Source organism: Musa acuminata, chromosome BXJ2-6 (genome assembly GCF_036884655.1).
Source record: "Musa acuminata AAA Group cultivar baxijiao chromosome BXJ2-6, Cavendish_Baxijiao_AAA, whole genome shotgun sequence".
Taxonomy (NCBI): domain Eukaryota; kingdom Viridiplantae; phylum Streptophyta; class Magnoliopsida; order Zingiberales; family Musaceae; genus Musa; species Musa acuminata.
Genome location: NC_088343.1, coordinates 6,823,921 through 6,843,057, shown reverse-complemented (window position 1 = coordinate 6,843,057; position 19,137 = coordinate 6,823,921). Strand labels below are relative to the sequence as shown.

Genomic DNA, 19,137 nt, shown 5'->3' with positions numbered 1-19,137 from the left:
CAAGATGGATAAAATGCCTAGCGTATTAGCTAGCGGTTATTATCAAGTCGGATCCATTTTGGACCTATGCCCGGATCCGAATTCAATGAAACATATGACTCTACAAATGAGGACCCATACCCAAAATTCTACATGCTATAAGAACCCCTAAAGGATAAAATAACTCAACCATCTGAGAGAGTTGTTCATAAAACATGACAATGCTAAATTATGTTGACAATTGAAAGATTTGCCACCTTTTCTCTACATTTAGGTGTAAGTTGAGTCAATTTCTTGTACAAAGAATTGAGGCAGAAAACCATCGAGTAGCAGCAAACAAGGGGAACAAAGATGAAAAATAATTTAACTTATATTTACATAATTTCTAGTGACAATAATAGAAAGTGATGAAACACACAGAAGTTCTAACACAGGAGAGGATAAATAGAGTCCCAACCAAAACAACTTTAAGTGTTGGACAGAAGAGCAGCTGCATACAATACAAGACAGTGAGGTGCAGTAATGCATGTTCCTATCTCAGGAAATGATAGTCAAAAGCCCATTTCCTTTTCACTACTGGTTAAAGTGATCTTGGAATGAGCTGTTAGGACTGGCCTTAAAAAAAAAGGCCATGTCAATGACTATTTAAGACACCATCAGCATCCATCTTCTGTGGTGGCCATTGGAGATGCAAACAACATTCAATCAATGAAAACCAGCCTAGGCAAGGGTTACACAGACCAGGAACAGATTGGACACATGATAAGCCAGCAGCCAAATCTATATTCGACAGTGCTCCAACTTGGTGAGAAGCTTGGTGTCAAATTGCCAGCAATCCTGATTAGCAACGCAAGATGGTTAATGAGGGTGGTTTTTATAGTCATCCGCACCAGACGAAGCTTTCTTCACTCTGAAGTTGATATCACCACGGATGACTGGAAGCTTAATCTTGGGAGACAGCCTCTTGGCCTCCTCGGACGTGTATATATGTATCTTCCTCACAATGCTGCAGAATTCACTGCAGTTAAAAAGAACGAAATTTAAATTATTGTGACACCAAATGACCAAATTGACCTATTGTCAGTAAAATGTTTGACAGATAAGATTTAATTCTTCAATAACTTTCTCATCATTTAGCACAATAAAGAAGGATTTTGGAACATTACTTCCATGGGTCATCGCCAACCAACATAATGTCATCCTCATCATCTGTGTAGACAATTACCCACTTATTTACTGCACCAGTAAGTTCTCTTTCAATGCTGAACATCTCTTCCAGTTTGTGCAAAAGCTCATCATATCCATTTAGTCTCGTCAAGTCCACTGCCCTCCCAACTGCAAACCCTTGCATATGAACCTGCAGAAAAGGAGGGGTTTGGTCACTCGTGTATTTCTCCTCCATCACATAAATTATATCAGCCGTCAAAATTTCTAGCTAGAGTTATCTAAATTCAATATATAAATTGCTGATATAGTCCTATTTAATGGAGGGCAGCAAAGCAAAAACAGAGAAGTTTTAGTAACCTTGGTGCAGCTCCTTGTTTGGCGGCTATATGTCTCTTGTGGTGACTTCAAGCATGACTTATCAACTTCACTGCTAATTGCCGGGTTATCAGACCTGTTGACATTTGATGGCTGAGATTGCCTATCAGAATCCACAATCAAAGATGTCAACGGTTGGTCCTCTGCAATGCTAGAAATCGTAACCACTGGTGAAATTTCTTCTGTTGCAGCACTCTCAATTAGTTGGATCCCAAAGAGCCTGCAGCCCATGGTCGCCTCCTTCTTTGTTTCATTTGGTCCCTCATTAATGCTTGTCAAGAAGGATTTAGTTTGAGCTGATGTCCTAATTGGCCGGTAGATGGGACTGTTGGTGACAGTTGATGTTCCAGTTTTTGCACTAAAACCAATGGTGTCAAACTTTGATGCTGCTGAGAATGAAGAGGACTGTGTCTCAGAAACTGAGTAAATTTGTGTAGTTTCCTCTGGGGATTTCCATAATTCTGCAATGAGAAGCAAATATGAGTGATTGAAGAAATAAAATAATTGAACAGGCAAGTAAGATATAGTTGCAGAATGGTTCCTTTGTTGGTGGATTTTGTTTCTACGTAATAATAGCAATGGTAGAACCTAAATGAAGTTTTATTGATGTTGATAGTAGCATTGCTTCCGAACCCTAGATATTGTCGATGCTTCTACTTAATTAGAATATCTTAAATCATATGCAGCCGAAGCACTGTTTTAATAGAAGTCTCTCCAAATACACACTGTCACAGAATCAAGAAACAAAAGCAAAAACACAAATAAGAAATCATAAGTCCTAGATATTCATGGTTGGCTGCATCTATAAGGACATTCTCCTAACATTGAACTTCATCAAGGGCAATGTCACAAGTCACACTGAAAAAAACTACATCCTTTCTTATTGTGTTCGATGAAGTTGTCTTATTACATCTCTTGTATAGCACATTGTCTTAAGTCTTGTCTTATTACAAGTTACAACAATGTCTTGCACCACTACCCTGAACTGCCACTGTCTAAAAATACTTTCACAAAAGAGTCATTGAATCTCAAAGCAGGGTAGAGATTTTATCAGCAAGAACATACTTGTATAGCACAGACCACCACAAACCATATGTGATAGTTGTTTTGTATTACTACAGCTACAAGGACATTCTCCTTTCACTGATCTTTATCGAAGGCAATGTCACAAACCACACTAAGAGCAACCACGGCCTTTCTCATTGTGTTTGATGAAGTTGCCTTATTACATCTCCTTGCACCACTACCCTGAACCGCCACTGTCTAAAAATACTTTCACAAAAGACTCATTGCATCTCGAAGTAGGGTAGAGAATTTATCAGCAAGAACAAACTTGTATAACACAGACCACCACAAACCATATGTGATAGTTGATTTGTATCAACACTACCACAAACCTTGTCTAGTTTGTATAACACAGACCACCACAAACTAGACAAGGTTCTGAATACCGTACCATACCGGTATACCGATCAACTATTGGTATAGTACACACCAAACGTACCGACACACGGTACACTAAGGTATACTGATGTACCACCCGTACTAATCCTCTATCGGACTAGTATGTACCGCTCGCACCGAGCGGTATGGTACGGTATTGCAAAGCATGATAACAACCAAAAAAGTCAATATTATAGATATCAGTTGTACACAAAAATGCCATGAGTTCTGGATATCGAACTGTGACAATGATATAATCATATAACCACAACAATCTATTCTTGTGTATTGTGCATGCAGTGCAATCATTACCTGCCAAGGTACAAGTACACAATAAACAGTAGTATGCACCGATCTCTTTTTGAGAAAAATCAAAATATTCATAATCATCATGCCTTCATGACCTTTTAATACTAAATACTATGTCTGCTCAGAACTGGTATGGGAGAACATAATTGTTTATATAAAGCACAAGTTGTTCAAAGACAAAGACAAAAAGCAATCTAGTCTAGGGAAAAACAATTATTTTCCAAAGAAAATACAACAATAATGATCAGAAACATCAAAATCAAACAACGAAGATTGCATGCCCTACCAGGTGAACCTGGTGGTCGTGCACGTTTGCTTCTCTGAACTGGTTGAGAGGTTAGATGAGTAGCTGCTACAAGTGGCACCAATTCCCATGGTGAAACTTTATCTGGCCGCATGATGGACGAATGTTCATCCCACCGTACCTAGATATTAAAGCCAGACAGTTTGTGAACACAAAAACAGCAGTATGGAAAAAAAAACATGCTGTTAAGGTAAAGATTAGATTTTGAATTATCATGACAATCTAGGGAAGGCTTGAAGTTTAGTATATACTTCTGATAAAAAAATGGGAACAAAGCCATTGTTCCTTAGTATTTATGAAGTTGGCTACAAACTTCTGATTAGCAGCATGCTTTTAGCACTCAATAGAAATGAATTTTTACCTTTAAGGATCTCCATTCTGAATCTGCCCATATGGAAGTCTTAGTGTCACCCATGCCAATTATAGTACCACTGAATCTGGAAAATTGTAAAGGAAACATTGCTTATGAAAGATACATTGATGACAGTAAGATCATTAACAAGAAAATAACATACCTTTTCTCCGGAGCCTCATCGCCTTCAAATCTCATCTTAAACCTCATCCCCATGGAAATTTTTTTATTCTTGCCTTCAAGATACTTGTTAACACTGATGACAAACTCAGATCGATTTGTTCTGAAAAATGAACATTCTATTATGTATTAGGAAAAATAAATTGGAAAATACATCAAAAAAAATTCCTGGTTTACATAATTTTTTTAAGAACAAACTAGATAAAGGAATGGAACCATAAAATGGTTAATTCGGAATTAGCAAACTTTATGTGCCCGAATATTCAATTAGAGTTTCTAATAAAAACTAGAACATTAAACATCATTTCCAACTACCATTGGATACAAAAGTGACACCCCGAGCATCTTAATATGTCATACTGGAACTTTGCGTCCTATTTAATCAAATGTAGACAAACACCAATGACATGATTGCAAGCTTAAAATATATAAATGTTTACGATTGTGCGTATGCGTGGGTATGAAATAGTGTGATAACGAAGACAGGGATATCATTAGTAGCAATATTACCAGAAAATGATAGAAAGCAATGGCAATGGCAACGGCAATGACAATGGCTTAAAATAAAAATCAAACCTGGGTTTGTAGAAGACAGAAAAGCGAGTCCCTGTAGAGAAAGCGTGAGCAGCAGTAGCTAGAACTCCAACATGCATGCTATGACTAGATATGACAGATGATGGCATGTTATTTTGTTGTTTCATAAGCCTCCTCACACCAACTCGCAATTCACCATTCTCGCCTCTGCCATGTATCATAGAAAATGCTTATGCCCAAGTAAACAGGAAAAAACAACTAATTATTGACCAAAGACACAGTATAAAATGCCAGAGTTCAGCAGAAGAAAAATATCTAACCTCAAAAAGATAAATGCATCACCAGCTACTAATTGCTTTGCACTAACAAAGACACTCCATCCGGTTGTGAGAAGATGGCGCTTAGGATGCCCTGAAAAGCATGAGAAGCAACAATATCCATTTAATATCAATGTTCATCCTCCATGAAAAATTTGTAACATATGGTTAGGAAATGTATATGTGATTATATTGATCATGGGCATTAAAAGAATTCTCAATAGTGAAAATATTAAGGCTCTGTTTGTAGCACAGGATGTGAGAAAAAAAAAGATAAATTCTAAATCAAAATTAGATGGTTGAAAAGAAAATCTCAGGCTTTTTAACAGAGTGAAAAACAAATCTAAATCCATTTGGAATTGCTAAGCTATTGGCCAAAATATTTGCTCATAGTAACCAACAAATCTAGGTTTTCCTTTTTAACTTTCCTCCTCTTCTCTATCCTGTTATTTACAAGCAGCAGCCAAATCAGGCCAGAACACTTTGCCATCTATTGGCCCCCCTTCCTATCCTATCTATGTTTCCACCTTTTTCATATTATCACTGCAGTTGGATTTGGTTGATTTCTAATGATTTCATGTCTCGTACAAAAATAAGCTGAGAAATCAACTGAAAGTAGCTCAAGACCGACCAATCCTAATTTAAATCAACCTATCTAATGAACCGAGTTATAGTCCTCGGTTTCAGTAACCTCCCAAACTAGTGTGTCACCTGCTTAACAGACAATTGATTGTCTTGTACCTTTCAATATCATTGAATAAAATATTAAAAAATAAAATAAATGACACTGTACCACTACCGAGCTATATGTTTTGGTACTAATCCTCGATCAAACCAGTAAATAGGAGTGTGTCACATCGGTGCGATCAAGATTTGATACCATGCTCGAAACCACTATAAGATTAAACCAAATAAGCCTATCAACTAAGAAAGCAGAATACATGTAACCTCGAAATATATGACGAAAATGCCACTCATTTCCATGAAGATCCTTGGCAACCAATTCTTGTGAAGGTGGATTCTGGGACATATCCTGCACAAAGAAGAACTTGATAATATCTTGAGAAAGTTGGAGGAAAAATAAAGAGAAAAAAAGTGCATATCGTGAAATACTGAACAGAAAAAAAATCATATTAGTGACATACCAATGGAGGAAGGCACTCATCTGCATGTCGCCTAAGAACTGAGAACCCACCATGGGTGCTGGTGTCTGAAGCTGTCAGAATCTTACAAAAAGAATGGACAGTACACCTTTCTGCCTCAGGAAGAGGTGGATCTGGGGTGGTAACCTCACCTTGCTGCTAAAAGTAGAGCAAGGAGGCCAGTGTAAATAAAAGAAGCATGTCGAATAAAGTAGAAACAAATGGAAGAGATACATCCATCTGAAATAAGTAGTTGAACTTTATAGTAGCTCAGAGGTTGCAGACACATTAGAAAATGAAAAAACTCAATTGATTATGTATTGTCACTAGTGATTTAACAGGCACATCGAAGCACATACTGCTCATGCAAAATTAGATTACCTGACTAGGAATTCAATCTGGCTTTAAAAGTGATCATAATGCAGAAAAAAGAGAGCATCCGAAGTAATTGATAGAGCATGTAGTGAGCAGCACAAGTTTATAATGGAGCAAAGTATTCAACTTAGAATAACTTACATTTATCTCGGGAAGCAGTGTGATCTGTGCATAAACTTCATCTGTATCTGGTTCAGCCTACAACATGAGAATATAATGGAGAAAATAACATGATTTCTTCGATTACTGCATCAAATATGAAAAAGGGCCAAAACGATAATTGGATTAAATTTAAAAGGGAAAAAAGGATAACAGTGGTAGGAACTTACGTGCAAGTCAACATGAATCACCTTGCATAGGATCTTTGAGGGTAGATTAAACAATGGCATCTTCTGCTCATTCTCCTGGTCTGATGGTGCTTCAAGCTAACAAAACAGAAAGAGAAGCAGACGTGAAAATCTACGTCAATTTGTTCTGTCTTGTAGGAACTAACCCGTGAACATAATAGCTAATGAGCCACATGCAACAATCAACATAAAACAGTGTGACTATGTCCTGAACCGGTCTGGGATTGCCATATTAGCTGCCCTTAATGGTAAATGCCCTATTGAGATTGGAGAAGCCAGCTCAAAGACCCAACAATTGGCTAACAGGTCCACAGTTCATAGGTTCTTATGGTGCAAGAGAAGACATGGGGAAAAAGAACATCACCTAGACATGCATAATAATAAATCTTTGCAAGATGAGGCAGAAGAAAATATATATTTTGGAAAAATTATCACATGAAAAACTAATAATCACCTGTTCCATGTGACCCTGAGGAAAGTAATAAACCCGTTCTCCTTGACAAGGCACAGTAACGAGAGGTCCAGCACATGCATGCCATAGTTCCTTAGACAAACCATCACCTGAGGACCCTGAAAAACGATGATCAATAGCATAACCCATTATCGGAGCTCTCCAAACCAAGAGGTCGTAAAATTGAACTGTTATAACTCGAAAGGTGTTAATTTTGACAATATAACCAAATCAATAAATGTAATCAGGGCAAAAGCACGTCCCAACAGAATCCACAAGACCCCTTAGAAATCGATATGGAAATCAATACAAGCACAGGCAGAAAGAGCGAATGGTAAAAGAACAAGACCGCAGAAGCGCATGAATGAACAAGGCGAGATCAAACAAATGGAACAGTTCATCACCACGAAACTTCTAAAACATGGGTTTAGACATAGTCCAAATCAAATAAAATAAGAAATGAAAGGAATACAGAACAAAAGGTATTGGAAATATTATGCATAAGCGTCAACAACCTTTTGCTTTATCACTACAGAATCATATGTTCTAAATGAAAATTTTCAAGGAGTGTTAGAAAGACTGGAAAGATTAGAAAATAAAAACTAACCTAGACCTACTGAACAATTTGGAGGCCCCATCGCCATGATAATAGGCTGGAATTTCCCTTGAGCAGCTCAATCAGCCAAAAAGAAACAAACCTTACAGAATATGGTGGCAAGACACAACTAGCTCGCCCTGGCCTCTGCTAAATCAACCCCGCAAAGGCTTCTCACAAGAGGAAAATCGAAAAACTTGAAGACCGCTTCTTCTTGTAAGCCTGCGAACAAAGTTCGAGTGCTCGTGAAAGGCCAACCTGATCACCTCACCAACTCCAAAGCAACTCCAAGTACCACCACCCTACAAAGCCCCTAGCAAAATGACAAGACGGCCTCGATTACTTCGGAGATAGTGCTATGCCTAAGATAGCAACTGAACCCTATCTGTGATTCCTAGCAGCCATCAGAGTTTGTCTCGCGCAAAAAAGAAACCCTAGTGGCCCGCAGCTGCATCAATCCCTACTCCTCCGCTCCCTTGAAACGGACGGGGCTCCGTCACTTGATGGCCACGGGTAGCGTATAGGCGCCCCTCTCTCCGGCTCTAACAAAAGCGTTCTTCTACCAGAAAGGCGCCGCCTTTCGGTGCTAATTCTTAGTCACGACCACGAATTCAAATCGAAGAACTTAACTCCACCGATTCAGATATGGAACGGCGACTCTTTGCTCGACCAAATTCCACTGACTTCGACGGATTCGCGTCAATGCAAATTCTTAAGAGAAAGACCCAAAAAATCCCAATATCAACAACCAAAAAAATCGGGATAAAATCAACAAGCCCTCCTCGTTCTTTGACCATTAGACAAAAGCTCCCCTGCGAAAGCCGCCAAAACCTCAAAAAGACTCATAATTCCATCGCGGAACAATCATTAATCCGTCGAAACCCTCCAAAATCCACCACTCCCAAACGAAGCAAAGCTCCTTCCGCAGCGATTCTGAGACGCCGCCCGGATCGCCGAGAGAGAGAGAGCTAAAGTCTGATGGCAAGTTGACGCCCCTATCGCCTAAAGACTCCGGAAGAAACGGAGACCAAACACGCAACTCCCTCAGCAACGCGAAGTTTTGTTTTTGTCTTTGTCTCCGATCTCGACTCCTCCATCTCGCGCCACCGCCATTCCCCTGTTCCTGCGGTTCCACTTACTTTCCTCATTCGACGGTCCGATCACTCCAATTTATGCGCATCACATCTGATTGCTTTTGTCTCACCGACTTTACAACGTCCCGGAGGAACAGAGGAAACAAAGCCGGTACGCGCGTCGCAGCGCCGTCGATACCGTCGCGGGCTTACAGATCCAACGGCTCATTCTCCACTCTAACGTCAAATTATCCTGTTTTCGACGGCGTTATTCCGACGAGCCACCAAAGGAGCGGCTTCAATTGGGTCCCTATAATTTTAATTGCAATTAATAAAAATAGGTTAAAATGTTAATTAAAATATTTTTAATTAATGTTTAGGGACGACGATTGTGATCAGAAGGTCGAGAATGAATCTTGCAGATAGGATTATGATGGTAATTTGGGAAGTGGATGGGCCGGCTCCGACACGGTCTTCCTCGTTGGTGGCGGCGGCTCGTTCCGAGTCGAGAGCGATGGCTTCCGTTCCCCGCAACGGGAGACAGCCGACGGCTTGACGGCATGCATGACGGGGACCGTCAAAAGGCGTGACGCGGCGTCCTCTATTCCGCAGGCAAAATCTCTTTGCGGAAAGGGATCTCCTCCGTTCATCTGCGATCCGTAAATCCAACGGTGTATAAATATTCTCGCACGTGTCCACGACACGTTGGGCCCCGGAGCCACCCAGTCTACCGGCAATTAAAGCGCCTGCTTCCGGTGTCCCATTCAGGTAGGCCCCGCACAATTTCCCCAATTAAAGAACGGGTAGGTCAGCAGGGAGGGATGGGTGTGCGGGAAAAGTACATTTTGCTCTGTTTCTCAGTGCCTCCATTATTGTACTAAACAAAGTGTTGTTGTTCAGCAGTGAGCCTCAGCATTTATTAACCATTCAACTTTGGGGAAATGGCTTTTATTATACCTCTTGAGGTTTGGGTGGGTGTAGGATTGGGATGCAAATTATATGGGAAGCATCCTTATAATAATATTATCCATTAATAATAACACAAATATCAAAAATTATGTAGATCATCTGTAATGATCCTTCATGACTTCCCTATGAATAAGGACAAATAGAGTATGCAACAATTTGGATTGACCAGCTTGTGTTATTGATTGCACCTAAAAAGAAAAAAGAAAAAACTGTTGTTGGAGGATATAAAGGTGCAAGAAAAGTAGTCATCAAGTCCTTGTCAAAAGCCAAGTAAATGAAACAAAAGGCAAGGCATGGAAAGTGGATTCCTATTCTTTAAGGGTGCTTGACAAATCTTTGTGTGGCATTGAGGAACAGGCTAGAAGGAGAGGGGACAGTGTGGGGAAGGTCAGAACTGGTGGCATCTGCCAGGGAACAATATTCCAATTGGCTTCCTCCCTCTTGCACACATTTATGGGGTGGAAAGGGATGGGTGATGTAGTGGCATCCAAGTCCTTGGCCACCTGCTTGGAATTTGGTGTTTTGGTGACCGGGACTTGGTTGGACTTATTGGTCTCATGTCCATTTCATGTTCCTTATCCTCTGCATCTTGTTCATATGACACCACCCCCTTAGACCTTTAAGATTGCAGTGGAAAATGTGCATGACATGTTCTTTATACAAACTCAAGCAGAAATAGTACTCTATCAGTTTTAAGAATCATGTTCTCAAGAGTTAAAGACTTGGCATGAATTTTGGTAGAAGCCTCGCAGACTACTTCTCACCAGAATCTGTTCTCTGTTTTTTTTTTTTTTTCCTTCTTTTCTTTTTTTGATAAATTGGTCAGCTAATCATTTATTTTTTGCAGAGTTTATGTGAATTTATGAGGCCTTTTGGTGTAATCATCATTAGGTGGGGGAGTTTCAGCTCCTACCTACTTCCAGTACAACACAGAGCAGAGGAGGCTCCCTTTGCCTGCAGACTCATGCACAGATTTCCATGTCTTCCATCAAATTCTTGCACATCTCTCAAAGATTGATAGATACAGATCATGAGCAGTGCAGCAGCTAATTAATTATCCATGATTCAGAGGACCATTGTTTCCCAGTACTGTTGCAGGGATGATTTTAATGCGCAATGCTGGTCTCTGTGGTGGTGTTGGCCTCTTTGTGCTTGTTCCTTTCATTGATTGAAGTAGTTAACTGTGCATTTATAGATCCCTCCTCCCAAGAAATGGATACAGAAATCAATACAGAACATGGTCCCTAAGAGCTACACTAGATCAACATCACCCTCCTTGTGCCCACATCTTCCTTGGCATCACATGAAATAGCCCTATCTCATAAAATTATATGAACAACATGAACTGCAGGTCTCAGTATCTCTGAACAATATGTATAACATGAAATAGCCCTATTTTATAAAATAAATGTAAAAATAAAAAATGAAGCCACCTTCACATCTTTCACCACCTAGAAAGGTGGGGATCAGACATGAAGCTTTCAGCATAAAAGTGGCCACCTTTATGGTGGTCAATGCCCAGTTGGTCTTGGACAATTCAATAGATGCTTGTTTCAGTATTGATACACAATGGCATGACCTGAAGGAAAGGATGTTCACATTGGAGATGTGACCTAAACACAAAGTCCACAGCTAAAATAGCATGCTTTGTTTGTACCTTCTTCATGTGCATGATTAACTTAGATTTAACTTCTTTGCATATATTAAAATACCAGTTCTTTCTCTCTCTTTAGACCAGCCCATACACTGCATATATAGTCCAGGTTACCCTTTGATTGAGTACTGTAAGTGGGTGTAAAGAAATGAGTTCTATATGGGGAGCTGTATGGAAGAAAGGTTCTTCAGAACAAAGTCTGTAACTGCACTTGTTGATTGGGGGAACCTTTCCAACCACAGGTACAGCAGCTTCAGACACTGAAGTATTTTTATTATCACAAGGATGAGCACAGTAAGAGATTGGGCTGTGTTCTGTGTGTGTTTGTGTGGATCAGTGGATAGCATCAGTTGCAGTAGCATAGCTTGGCTCAATTGGATACTGGACTTGGCATTGAGCTCATCTGTTCCAAGGTGGTTTCCAAAGGACTGAGAATATTAAAGGAGAGTATAATTTGGTTTCTTAGAACAATATGTTATAAGACTATGGAGGTGCATTAATAGGTAGTGTCAAGAGATCAACAACTTAAACCTTCAACTGAATTTATTATATTAATAATAAGAAAATCCAGCACAAGTGCATAATATTGGATATTAGCATAAAAGTAAAATAGAAATTCAAGAAAAAAAATTGGCTATTTCTTTTGAACCTATAGATAATATTATTGGATGATGAAAGTATTATGTTTATAGATCCCTTAGAGAGTCAAAATAAAATTTTTGAGTGGTAAGGATATGATATTTGAGTAAAATCTATCATATACTATTTCACTACAATCTATTATTGTTCTTAGATGAATGAATAGTTTCTGTCATTATATTTTTACAGTACACATATTTGAAATTTAAATTAAATATTTTAAATAAAAATTTAATTCAATCCAACCCAAATAGGTGTTTTCATGATACAAATAGTTGAACTTTAAAGTAAAATATTATTTGAAATAGTAATTAATTAAAACTAATAATACAAATTATTTTGTTTTTCTAACTTTATTTCTAATTTAAATATAATGTAATAGGTGCAGTCAACAGTTGAAACCAAGATTTTATTTGGGCCCAAAAAATGGGATTGGCCCGCAGCTGTTGGCCCATTTATGGGTCCATTATCTACGTAGAATTATACGAAGCGCAACAGATTTCCATGGGCAAACAGTTACTCTTACTAAGTTCAACCCGTCTTAACGATTGTAAAAATAGAAAAGGATATCGAGGACCCACATGTGGGCATATGTCTTGGCTAATGGAAAGAAGGGTATGAAAGTTGGGTAATATTCTGGACGGGAAAAATTACCTTCAATCATTCTTTTTATCTTCGATCGTAGAACGACGATAACAACTATTGCTATTTTTTCGCTTTCTGGTGTCCGTCTCCTCTATTGCACCTCGTCGTTGGATCGGGACTCCCATGGGCGGGCAGTGATGGCACAACCGGCGGGCCGGCCGATGGTGGCAGATGCCGCGGCGAGACGGGCGGAATGCGCAGCGGCAGCAGCAGCCGGGATTCGGGCAGACGGTGGCGGGGATCTTGCTGATGGCGCTGCTCTCGTACTTCGCCATGAAGTTCTTTGGCCCCAAGAGGCCCGCGGAGCCGTTCCAGCTCATCTCCAATCTCTTCCACAAGGGCGACTCGTTGGTTCGTCTCATATTTGTCCCTAACCCTAGCTTTTTTTGAGCTCCTTGTGCAAGATTTGGCATCGTGTCGGATCTTTATGACGCGTGTGCGAGTTGAAAAAGATAATATTAATTTGTTTTTCTGAATGCTTGATGGTAATAGTGAAGGAATAGCGAGAAAGGCGAAACCCTTGTGAATTGTGATTCCAGATTGAATAGACTTTCCCAGGATACACATACCAGTATGTTCTTTGAAGGAATTGGTCAAGAATCAAAAAATGATATGAGGTTATCTATTATACATGTGCACTTGATGACCCCCTCATTTTCTTGATAAAGATTGTTATACTAAATCAGCTACTTCCATTGAGTTTTGGCAGTCTCATGCTTTATCTGACTTGATTCGACTATAAGATCATGTAAAGGGATGGTTTCACAATTGAACTGGAGGAGAGGGCACCTAATAAAAGAGGCATGATCTAATTTGAGGTTGATTGTTCTTTTGCAATTGTGCATTTAACTTGCAACAGAGGCCAGCTATATTTTCATGAACCTTGGACCTTTGAGCATTCGGATTCAATCCTTCTCTGGATCTTGGTCAAGGACCCCATACAACAACACTAACAATAAAACCATAAGTACTAGCTAGGACTTACAAAAAACAAGAGAGTAAGAAGATTGTTTTTACAGTTTGCAAAACACAAACTCAGTTCATAGGATCAGTTCAAGTGCAACATACACTGTTCATTAGTGAAATGAACATATGGAAGTACTTGATTTTGACGAAGCTCTTCAGAATATTCTGGAGAACACTGTATCCTTTCATACAGATTGTGTAGTTGTATGCCACCACATGCTAGCTCATGTTTAGCTATACTGCACTCATAGTGTTGTTTAGCATGTGGTGTTGCCTTTCTGGATCTGTGCCTATGAGAACTGACTTTGTCAGTCAGCAATTTTGTGTTATGGACATGAACCCAGTTGACGTGTACTTTTGGGTGTCTCACTTGGCAAGGAGACAAAAGAATAAAGGTGATTTATGGGGAAATATAATTGTAATAACAAATCTATACATTTTATCTTTTCATGTCAGGCAAGCACATAATGCAAATATCAGAAGATGAGTTTTTTTAAATAGAAAAAAATCTTCAAGAGAAGTAAATAAGTTATTGGCTTATTGGTACATTTCAACACTTTGGATACACTTCTGACATGTGGGTAAACAATGGTACATGATTTTTGGGTGCTGGAAACAAGTGTTCTGATTATACTATCCACAGCACATTATTCTGGAGTGTTTTTTATTTGCACTATCTGTTTTAGCCAATATTCCTATTTACTAGTACAATATATGGGTGAAATACAAGTTTGCCATGGTCTTCTATGGGGTATTTTTGTGCTATTATTTGCTATATTGTGATAATAAAGTCATCTCTGTTACTTTACAATGTGTAATGGAATTTATTTTGCTAATTACCAGGACATGTGGATTTATCACTCTGAGAACGAGAAGCTTAAGGATTTTGGTGATGAGTATGCCCTTGTTTGGCATGAGTCTAATATACCTTGTTTGGCATGATTTAGGCCTTGTACGATAAGCGATCTATTATATTTTGCTGATAGAATTCTTTTCATTATATGGTTTTGGTGCATTCTTTTGTTCTTATTATCTTGCTAGTCCCCTAGGCATATTTTAGCCATTGAAAAAACATGATTGCCTGTGTACCTTCTCTCTTCACAGATTTTGGTGTTTTCACACAACTTCTTTATGTTGTTGTTACAGTTGAAGAATGATAATCATGTTGAAGCCAAGGATAAGGGCCCTGTAGATTGTGTTTCATATTGGAAACCAAATATCACAATGAACTTTGTTGATAATTTTACAAGGTAACATTCCCTCCAAAGAAAAAGAAAAAAAAGGAGTTGACCGACAAGACTTTGCTTCTGGATACTTGTTAACAATATGTACAAGTATGACAGCTGTAGACTCTTTATTTTAAATTAAGCCATAAAAGATTGTGACAGTTTCCTTTTTTTGCATGCTAAAGTTGTCTGGCTGCTGTCTGATTCTTGATGCCCCTGATCTGTATATATATTTTGGAAGTCCTTTTTGTATTATAAATCAAAGATCAAGTTTATTTGCTGCCATTATTTGACCTCTGACCTTTTGTTTGTCTTGATGCTGTCTTTAACATCCCTTAATTATCATACTTTTATACCAAAAATTTGTGGTGTTAACATGCCCTTTTGTCAGATTCTGTAGAAAATTGGAACGAGCCTAAAACCTTTCTTGCTTGAGGATGGCTCATATATATATTGGTTGATGTGTGAGTTAAGTCAAGATAGACTGTGGTGTTTGTTGGAACTACTAGCTATATGTGAGAATAATTGCTGGAAAATGATGATTTCTTGTAGAACGACAAGAATCAATGAATCAAGAGGTGATACTTGGGGGAGTGGGGTGGATCTCAGGTAAAAGGTGGTCCACCTTTACCTTTCTTCTTTCAAGGTGAGACACCAAACCTAGCAACATAGGCCACAAGGCCCGCAAGGCTGTCCTATACCACAATTAGGCTACAAGAGACATTCAAATCAATTTGAACCCACAAACCTACCAAAGTGAATCATCCATCATGAGTTGAGAAAATGCATACTTTTCATAGGATGGGATTTAACTCCAAACTTTCCACTAGGGAGAGAGATGCTAATCATTGAAGGCAATGGATGTGGCATTCCTGCTACCTTCCTATAAGACTGTATATGGGTAGTGTAGTAAGAATGAATATCTAATGAGGTCTTGATGTGAAGAACTATTCATTGGAAGATGCCAAAGAAATAGGTCATCTGGAATACTTAATCTTATAAAAAATATGTACAAATTGGTATGTTTAGGATGTCAAATCAAGGATAAGTATGTAGGTTGTGCTGGGTGGGAAGGGACAAACATGGTGCACTGGTTATGGCATGTCATGTGTCGATGTGACTGTCCCTACCATGTCTACCTACTGTCACTGCCCTGTACCACCACAATCATGCTGGCTGAAGGTGATACATCTGTGAATGTTTGCTAATTGGAGAATTATTTTATGCAAGTTCATAAGCTGCAATTCAATGGGAAATATCTTAGACAAACAATGTCTCTAAGCATGAAGGGAGTTCCTGTGTTTGAAGGTGAACATAGAATACTTTTTTATGTGTTATGGTGTGGCTGCTCCATCCCAAATTTGTCCACTTCGAGTTTGATAATAAATAAATGGTCAACTTGATCGACATTGCATCATTATTGAAGATATGCTATATGATGTCATTTGAAAATATTGGGTTCTTTATGTGTATGCAACATAGATGTAACAAACATTTAACGTAGTGCAAGTGATGGTGAGTAGAGTTTAGATGTCATCGTTGTCATTTTTCAGCTGGCATGCATTTATTGCTAGAACTTGCATACTATTAAAATTAATTTGTCAATTAAAATTCATTCTTACTGAGAATTTGTGCATTTAAGGCTTGTTTAGTGCTATTTGTGTGCCGAAGCTAAGTTATTTATACTTGCTGATAAAGCTTCACGTTGTGACAGTATATGCTTGACAATTGATGATAGTCATTTGCTGTTTTGTTGTCTTCTCTCTTCTGTAATATACATTGGTTCTGTTTTTCATGCCTTACTGCCATAAGTCTGCTGTTTGTTACTGCATTCAGAGTATAATGCTTCAAGCATCAAGTATGATATTTGATCAATTGAACATAAGCATTCATTTTGGTCCTTATTGCTGACTTGTAGCATAAGTTTAGATGACGTTGCACTGTCTTGAGATGTTGGGAGAGATTTAAGATGGCCATCATTTATCTTACCTTTGCTGGTTCTAGCTTTAGTTCTGAACTCCTGGAGTTTGGGACATCAGTATGTGATTTGCACCAGTAATGAGGTGTGGCAAGCTTGATTCTGGATGAAAAGGTTTCATCTCTCTGCGGTGGGAGGAAAAAGATACGACATGCTTACAGCAGTATGCCATTGCTTTTGATGAGAAAGCGCTGCACCAGTTCAGGTGAGAGTGGAAGATCAAGTCACTGCAATCTTTGCAGGCTGAAATATAACCATCCCTGGTAGACTCAAGTCTCATGCTTGTTTGCTGATTTCTTCCTTGTAGTTGTCACTGAACAGTCAGCACTGCCTGTCAATGAATGTAGCTACTGCAGATGCCATCACTGCAAGTCCAACCTCTGGTGGCTGGGAGCTACTTCTTTATGATATGAACTTGATCTGCTGCAGGGCACAGTATTCCACTGCTGGATAAAAATTGCTCTCTGAGTTTCACATTTCTATAAACTTGCCTCAGTTATTTAGCATTGGAGCTTTAGCTTCTATCTTCACTTGTGGCAGTGACCAACATATCAGGATAAATGGATCCAAGTGACTGACATGTGGTGTGCTTTTTCTTTCACTTGCCACCTCATGATATACATATATATATGTGAATAACACAGTGGAACTGAGATATCAATGCGCTTGTTGGTGAAGTTTTATTGTGTGCAACATTGTGTGAAGTTTATTGTGTTGACATGTCTAACGTCTTTTCCATGTCTATCATGTTTAAACTCCACAATCCTTGGCAGCTTGTTGCCTTCTTTAGACTTTACAGCATACCTCAGTGGGTCTTGAGTGTCTCATTAGCTCCCCTTTTTCCAAAGCCTATCCGGGAGCTCTTATTGCACCTAGCTGGTTAGGATCTTGTCAACATCTAATCTCATCACTGATCAATTCATGTATATAGGTTTGTATAACATGTGCTGAAGTGGATGAGAATGTCTTGATGGAAGATCAAGTAGATGTTTGAGATACCATCTGCTACTGAAAACCAGCTCCGTCAGCTCCGTTCCATGACACGGTATGAGGTTGCACAAGACAGTGGAGTCTGATTCAAATGCATGTTTTTTAGTTAGTAGATGCTTGACATGTCAATCGAGCAACCAACAAGAAGGTGGAGATCGGGAGGGAGAGGGAGGAAAGACAGGTATTGATCTATCTTTCAGCTGACCTGCCAAGAAGATAGATAGATTGATTGTTGATGATTTGACCTACCATTTGATCGCAAAATTTGCACGAAGTAGCTTTATTTCTTTTGGTAGAACCACTAGTTGGATAAAAAAGATGAATCATTGTTATTTAGATTACAGAAGAAGTAGATTCTGTCAACTTTTCCTCTCAAGTGCTGAGCTTTCAGATAAGTTTGGCAAAAAGACATCTCCTGTTTGCAGAAATGACAGCGTCGGCAATAGCCTGATCTCCCAAAGAGGATCTCAGCATGTTCTGGTGTCACGTAGCTGACTCATCCGCGACACCTGCAACCTCAAGCTGAGGCTCCACTTCGGTGGGGTGCATGCACGAAGCCTAAGAACATGCACCTTTTGACCTAGATCCTCTCAAAGAACAAATCTTCCCGATTGCGCCTGCAAAAGATTCCATGAACTTGGACCAAAAAAAAGAGAGCAGATCGAACAAGACATGCAGAGGCGATTGGCTTTGGGAGCATTCATGGCGAGCAAGGCAATGGAAGGTGCTGCTGCTGGTCGGCACAGTTTGTTGTTTCTTAGGTGGGTGGGGATGCTGCTGCCCCCCTCATAGCCGATGGTAGCTGAGATATCAGCTAAAAGTCAAGCCGGGGTTGACTTGGATGTCGATGGCAATGATGATGTTGGCATAACCTCAGTACCATATCGGCTTAAAGCCATTACACGACGAAGATTAGGCTGAAACACCACTAAGTTTGCGCAGTGATATCATCAATCCTTTGGCCATTGGATTCGATCACCGGAGCACTAATCAACGAGCATGTCTTTAAGTCATAATGGCTTGTGACTAATCTCATTAAGGTAAAAGTTGAGCATCAAATCATGACACACAAAATTCCTCAATTAAAAGAATTGGTCGAAATTTTGATTCGGTCGTCCGTCGTCGAC

At 39.3% G+C, this 19,137-nt stretch overlaps 2 protein-coding genes across 11 annotated transcripts; one reads left to right on the top strand and one right to left on the bottom strand.

Annotated features, from left to right (window-relative positions):
* Positions 1–331: 331 nt before the first annotated feature.
* Positions 332–8,986, bottom strand: LOC103987208 (auxin response factor 7). 3 transcript variants are annotated; one of them, XM_065111937.1, is made up of 14 exons: positions 7,883–8,986; positions 7,279–7,385; positions 6,807–6,902; positions 6,619–6,675; positions 6,106–6,261; positions 5,909–5,993; positions 4,964–5,054; positions 4,686–4,850; positions 4,093–4,212; positions 3,939–4,014; positions 3,560–3,698; positions 1,504–1,982; positions 1,146–1,336; positions 332–997 (listed from the first exon to the last, which is right to left on the bottom strand). In XM_065111937.1, exons 1-14 carry the CDS (start codon positions 7,917–7,919, stop codon positions 838–840), a joined length of 1,959 nt encoding a protein of 652 aa, XP_064968009.1. In that variant the 5' UTR covers positions 7,920–8,986; the 3' UTR covers positions 332–837. The 3 variants fall into 3 exon arrangements, with proteins under 3 accessions (XP_064968009.1, XP_064968007.1, XP_064968008.1); XM_065111935.1 differs by having other exon boundaries at positions 7,279–7,394; positions 7,883–8,985; XM_065111936.1 differs by having other exon boundaries at positions 6,106–6,258; positions 7,279–7,394; positions 7,883–8,984.
* Positions 8,987–12,888: 3,902 nt separating this feature from the next.
* On the top strand, positions 12,889–17,703 carry LOC108953037 (uncharacterized). Of its 8 annotated transcripts, XR_010487577.1 has the most exons (5): positions 12,891–13,201; positions 14,660–14,768; positions 14,963–15,066; positions 16,961–17,225; positions 17,328–17,703. XR_010487577.1 is itself a non-coding variant. In XM_065111933.1 (4 exons), exons 1-3 carry the CDS (start codon positions 13,022–13,024, stop codon positions 16,989–16,991), a joined length of 315 nt encoding a protein of 104 aa, XP_064968005.1. In that variant the 5' UTR covers positions 12,891–13,021; the 3' UTR covers positions 16,992–17,225; positions 17,328–17,703. The 8 variants fall into 8 exon arrangements, 2 of the variants coding, with proteins under 2 accessions (XP_064968005.1, XP_018682527.2); XR_010487575.1 differs by having other exon boundaries at positions 12,889–13,201; positions 14,963–17,225; XR_010487574.1 differs by having other exon boundaries at positions 14,660–15,066.
* Positions 17,704–19,137: the final 1,434 nt, after the last annotated feature.